General features: G+C 36.8%; 1 protein-coding gene across 1 annotated transcript in view; it reads left to right on the top strand.

The window, feature by feature from the left end:
• LOC106633709 (G-protein coupled receptor 4-like) overlaps positions 1-3,672 on the top strand; it is a 5,353-nt gene extending 1,681 nt beyond the window's left edge. Inside the window, exons 2-3 of the mRNA XM_042223234.1 lie at positions 1,530-1,705; positions 1,837-3,672. Coding sequence (XP_042079168.1) covers positions 1,530-1,705; positions 1,837-2,302 — 642 coding nt within the window. The 3' untranslated portion in view covers positions 2,303-3,672. The remainder of the gene's footprint in view (positions 1-1,529; positions 1,706-1,836) is intronic.
• Positions 3,673-5,476: the final 1,804 nt, after the last annotated feature.

Genomic DNA, 5,476 nt, shown 5'->3' with positions numbered 1-5,476 from the left:
GTATATCCCATGCACATATCTTTCTTTCTACATAGCACTTTAATTCTTATTGTTTGCACTGAAGCACCGCAGCAATTTCCTAATGTTGTAAACCTCAACATCTGGCAATAAACCCCATTCTGATTCTGATTCTGATTCTGATTCTGATTGGCATCTGTATTCATGACAAAGGATAACAAAGTGGTTTGGTTAACTCTTGTAATAGAGGTGGCCGTATCAATCCAAATGTCTTTATTGCTAATACCAATGGTGGTGTTAGAATACTAGTATAAAGATGGTTGATACTTTGTTTCTATAGCCCACCTTTTACAGTTGACTGTCAAATCTATTTTATTTATAGCCAACAGGACATTTAACCAACAGACATTTACCCAAATTCTTTTAGACACAGGCAAATTTACATTCCAGATCAAAAGAAAATCCCATGTTAAAAATGCATGTAAGGTTGAAAGGTGCGTTTTCTTATATTAACTAATTATTTTGGATTATTAGTGATCATTAAAATTTGTTTAGAATTTGCATAAGTCGTGACTCACTGCTCTGCTCTATGCTCCCTTTAAAATTAAAAGTGTGGTAATGTGCAATGCAATTTAAAGTTGCGGGGTATTTTTTAATTTACATTTTTTTAAGTTCAATGAAAAACTGGAAAGAACAAAGCCCATCCTAAATATAATCAGATCTTGGATAGACTTTGCATTGGTTTGAAAGCAGATGGTTTCTGTTCTGAGCAGTGCTCCCACATGAAATTAAATCCAGCATAGAAAAATTAGAAAAATAAAGTAGGTAGTTAAAAACAGGAATTGTAAGACTGACATTGTGTAAGAGAGAAGTCTGGATTGGATTAATGAATAATATTTACTCTATAAATCTTAGATTAAAATTAAATAACTGCACCTCTGTTTAGAAAACAGAGTAACTTTTGCAAATCACCCGCAAAACTAACCACATCAGCGCTATTCTGGGATTGACTGCTCTCACACTATTTTGCCTCATTTAGTTAACCTGGCCCAAAGTCTCTTGCAATGAACAGTATTAAGTAATTACATAAAACACCTTGTTTGGTGATTTACGCAGTTTGCTTAATGGAATTGTTCTTAAATGATGCTTTTCTACTCATGAACTCTAAGTACTTTTCTGTTTTAGTGCTTTCTATCTAACATTCACAGTGATGAACCCAGCAGCAGCTCTGCGTTCAGTTTCACACTTAAGCATACTTTAGCATGCAAACTGGAGCAGCCAGGTATTGAACCACCAACCTCCCAGAAATGACCAGCTTTACCTGCTGAACCATAGCCACCCGTTTGATAACCATTAAAAAACAAAAAATAAGAGGTCTGATATTATAGAAAAGTCCAAAAAATAAGCAAGTCAGAAGCGGGTTTGTGTTTAGGAGGATTGCTACAGTCTCATGAAGACAATGATTGCTGTTTTATGTGCTGCTCATGTCATGTTTATTACTGCATTAATGTAAGTTATATTAAATATAAATAAAATTATTTACAAGTTAATTACATTTATATTTCCTGCAGGTGCAGAAGAGTCAGGTCTCTATCATCTATTACACAAATCTTCTCATCACCAATCTAATCCAGATCTGCATAATGACCCTTTGGGTGACAAGAGTGGAAAGCATCATCACCATCATTATTTATTACTGTGTTATGATGGCCAACCTTTACTTCAGGATGTGCATTGCTCTGGAAAGGTACCTGTTCAGTGTGTGTGCATCCTTGCATGTCTCTAAACATGATCTTTGTACTGTGAAGCATCCTTACTTTCAGAAATATACTATTGTGTGCTGTGACAATTAGAATTTGTGTTTCTCTTTTGTTACAGGTATTTTTCCATCACACACCCACTGCTGGACTGTGTCAGAAACACTAAGAGTTCTGTGGTGGTCTGTGTTCTGGTCTGGGCGTTTTGTATTGTCAGTGTCACTCTTGCCATAGTCTTACATGAATTTCAACGATTACTTGTTTATGCCGCTCTCCCTGCTCCTGTTTTCATCTTATGTTCAACTCAGTCCTGCAGAGCCCTGGCTCAGGCCACCTCTATGTCCACTGAGGAAAAAAATAGAATTCTGGGAACTCTGACTCTGTCGTCCTTTAACTACTTTCTAGGAACCCTCCCCACAATGATCTTTCATATTCTAGTTATGCAAAGTTATGTTAACTGGATTGTCTTTCTGCTTGTTCCTTTTGTGGAACTGATTCTGTTTTTATTCATCTTCTCTGCATGTGTGTGGTGTGTGGACAGCACTGCATCAGATGAAGAATATGATGATGAGTGTGGCTTACTTTAGAACAGACAGGAGTGTTGATGAAAACAGAGTCAAGAGAGAGAAACAAGGATGCAAATGGTTGAAGAGTTTCTGCAAAATGAGGCAAAAAACATCCTTTACAAATACTGTTGCATGAGGACATCAGACTGTCAGCCGTGCTTCTCTCAACTGAAGTGTGTCCGTAAATAATTTAAAAATGTTTCATAATCTGCATGAACGCTTATTTTATTCCAATATTAACCTTTTTTTTAATTTCTCATATTGATGTTAGTGCAGTGGTTCTCTAGGTGTGTGGCCAGAGTTCTGACAGATGAGGTGCAACTCACCTGGCAGATAAGTTACGCAGAACTAATGTTTAACATCAGAATCACTTTGACAGCATAACAAAGAAATGGGCAGCAGTTACATTAATAATATGCCCATCTGCTGCAACAGATAGCCGCAATATAGAAGTGTACTGAAAGTGCATGATTGCGGATGCCGCTCAGGTGTGTCCGCCTCCTCTGCATCCGCACTGCAGACCACCAAGTTATATATTTTTCATCTCTGTTCACAAGTTTCTGGATTTCTTTATTTTTAATAAGACTAAGACTGAACCTTATTTTTCCATGTTTGGCAATCTTCAAATTCTGTTTAACATGTTACTTTTTAGAAGAAGTGGTGCAGACTAATGAAGCAGTCTAGTGGCAAAAGTTACAAATAGTTGTTTGAAATGAAAGTTGTTTGTTTAAAACAAAAATTACTGAAGGATTCATTGTGAATGAGTTTATTATCTAAATAAAGTTGTAGCTCGGCTTTTCTGTCATTGTTTTGTTTAGATGGGGCATGAAAGTATTTTTTTCCTGCCATGTGGGGAATGATATAAAAAGTTTTTTGCCTCATCATATTTCTGTAGTCCTCACCTGTGAAAGGCTGACGGAGTATGATGATGGTGGTGTGGACAGCTAAGCTTGTGAAGGAGACAACTCAAAAACGAGGTGACATATGAGCTTCAAATTGATACCACATCATATCTATTAAAAATCTTGTATAAGTTTAAATCTGCATAACCTCAAATTCACTTTCAGAGGACAAGTTTTCTGAAAATCTTGTGAATGTCATAACTCAAGAACAAGCTGACATAGAATTTTGCAATTGTTGAGTCTCTCATTCATTTTATAAGAGACTCTTTAAAGTTAACACATTGTTTTTCTGGACTACATTTGTGTTGCCCCATAATAACATTTGCATTTCTTCTGATCTATTGGCTGATGGCAGCAGGTATTACTAAAACGTTTGCAATTTTTGCATCTATGCAGTGTAAAGCTGCAGCACAGGCAGATGAACTAAAGCAATGTCTAAGCATGACAAAATACACCAAGGGGCACAAAATACAAGGATGATGAGCTTTGAGTGTTGTTACCGGCTATTTACGCTTATGTTGTATTTTTAATCTGTGTTTGTGCACATGTATGTTTGTGTATGGACTTTTGTACGTATAAGTATATAGATATATGTACATTAGTATATATCTTGTTATTTCTGGGGTTACAAAACCATATGCAAAACCAAATACTCTGGCTTCCTGTTTTTAGGAGAATGGCCTCCCATCTCAGTAACATATTAGCAAAACCTCAGCTACCCAAACCACCTGCTGTTAGAATGTAAATACTATATGCTGATGTAGGTTAAGCAATACTCATGGTTTGTGCATGTATAAAAGGGGAAATGTTGTTGGTAAGTCAGTTACGTCTCTGAGCACGTCGGTTTTCAGTGAAGATAGAAATCTTTAAACATGCGGTATCATCGAGGCTGCTACGTTAAGCAGCTCTCATCTGATGTGTCTGTGGGTTTTCATGTGGTGGACACAGGAAGACTGAGTTACTAAAGCTCTCATAAAGTCACACCTGTGGTTTAATAAAAATTTAATAAAGTGTATTAAAAGCCAAATGTAGTTTTTAGCAAAGAGAAGCAAAACATGTATAAACATGAATTAATTTGAGTTTTAATGCCTGCTGGATATGGATCAAGATTAAATTTTTACTGGTTTGCATTGCAAATTTCCAGTCTAGTGCCATCCACTGTAAATACACTGAACAAAACTATAAACGCAACACTTTTGTTTTTGCTCCCATTTTTCATGAGCTGAACTTAAAGATGTGAAACATTTTCTACATACACAAAGGACCCATTACTATCAAATACTGTTGACAAATCTGTCTACAGCACAGTGATGTGTAGCATTGTAGCATATTTACAGGAAGAAATGTGGGATAAACTTCTTCTTGCTGCTCTGCAAGAAGATCATATTCTCCATAAAACAAGTGCAACAATGTTGACTTTTACACATTGTTCATAAATCAGAATAATACTCCATGTGGGATCATAGCACCAAGCAGAACTACTGTGAACATGTAAAATACATGCAACAACAAACAGGACTTCAATGGGTGACCTCATGCTGACTGCATGCATCTTTCATCTGTGACGGGCGTTCATCTTTGTCAATGAGTGTTCAGAAATACAGCAGAGAAGCAAAATTAAAAAACATGATGGAAAAAATGTTCCAGTGTAAACTGGCTGAACTCACAGCAACATGATAGTTTTATTACATGGAGTTCACATCTCTCTAACACTGAACAGCTTCCAGATAAAGACTGTTAGTCACTGTGGTTATCAACCACCTCCAACAAGAAACAGCGGTATAGAAAGGGCTTTAAAAAGGTCAGATATGAATTGGCAGTTTAGGTGTCGACAGTGTCGAAATACATGAAGCTGGTTAGGTTTGGGAAACAGCTGTACCGGGTTTTTATCATTGTTTACAGGTTATAGAAACTTTTCTGAAATAAACACAGAATTCAAGGCCTGTCTGACCAAAAACAAACATCTTTATAGATCTATGATCTAATTGTGTCTGCGGTTTATCTGCAGCCAGTCAGCTTAAGAGAGGGTACGACTGGCCTGTACAAGCAGGATCCAGCTGTGACTACTGTAGAGGCTTTGAGTTCAAATGTTTGATGGTTAATGACAGCATGTTCATGCTGCAACATCTGCACTGTGATTTTACGATTTTACACATTCACGTTTGTTTACATAAAATAAAACATGAGATAATTCACTGTTTCATGAGCTACAGTCAGCACTGTGTGTGTGTGTGTGTGTGTGTGTGTGTGTGTGTGTGTGTGTGTGTGTGTGTGTGTGTGTGTGTGTGTGTGT

The sequence above is a fragment of the Haplochromis burtoni genome, unplaced genomic scaffold, assembly GCF_018398535.1.
Source record: "Haplochromis burtoni strain Fernald_Lab_line unplaced genomic scaffold, NCSU_Asbu1 Contig_106, whole genome shotgun sequence".
Lineage (NCBI taxonomy): Eukaryota > Metazoa > Chordata > Actinopteri > Cichliformes > Cichlidae > Haplochromis > Haplochromis burtoni.
Note: the sequence above shows the minus strand (reverse complement) of the source record. Positions and strands in the feature narration are given on the sequence as shown.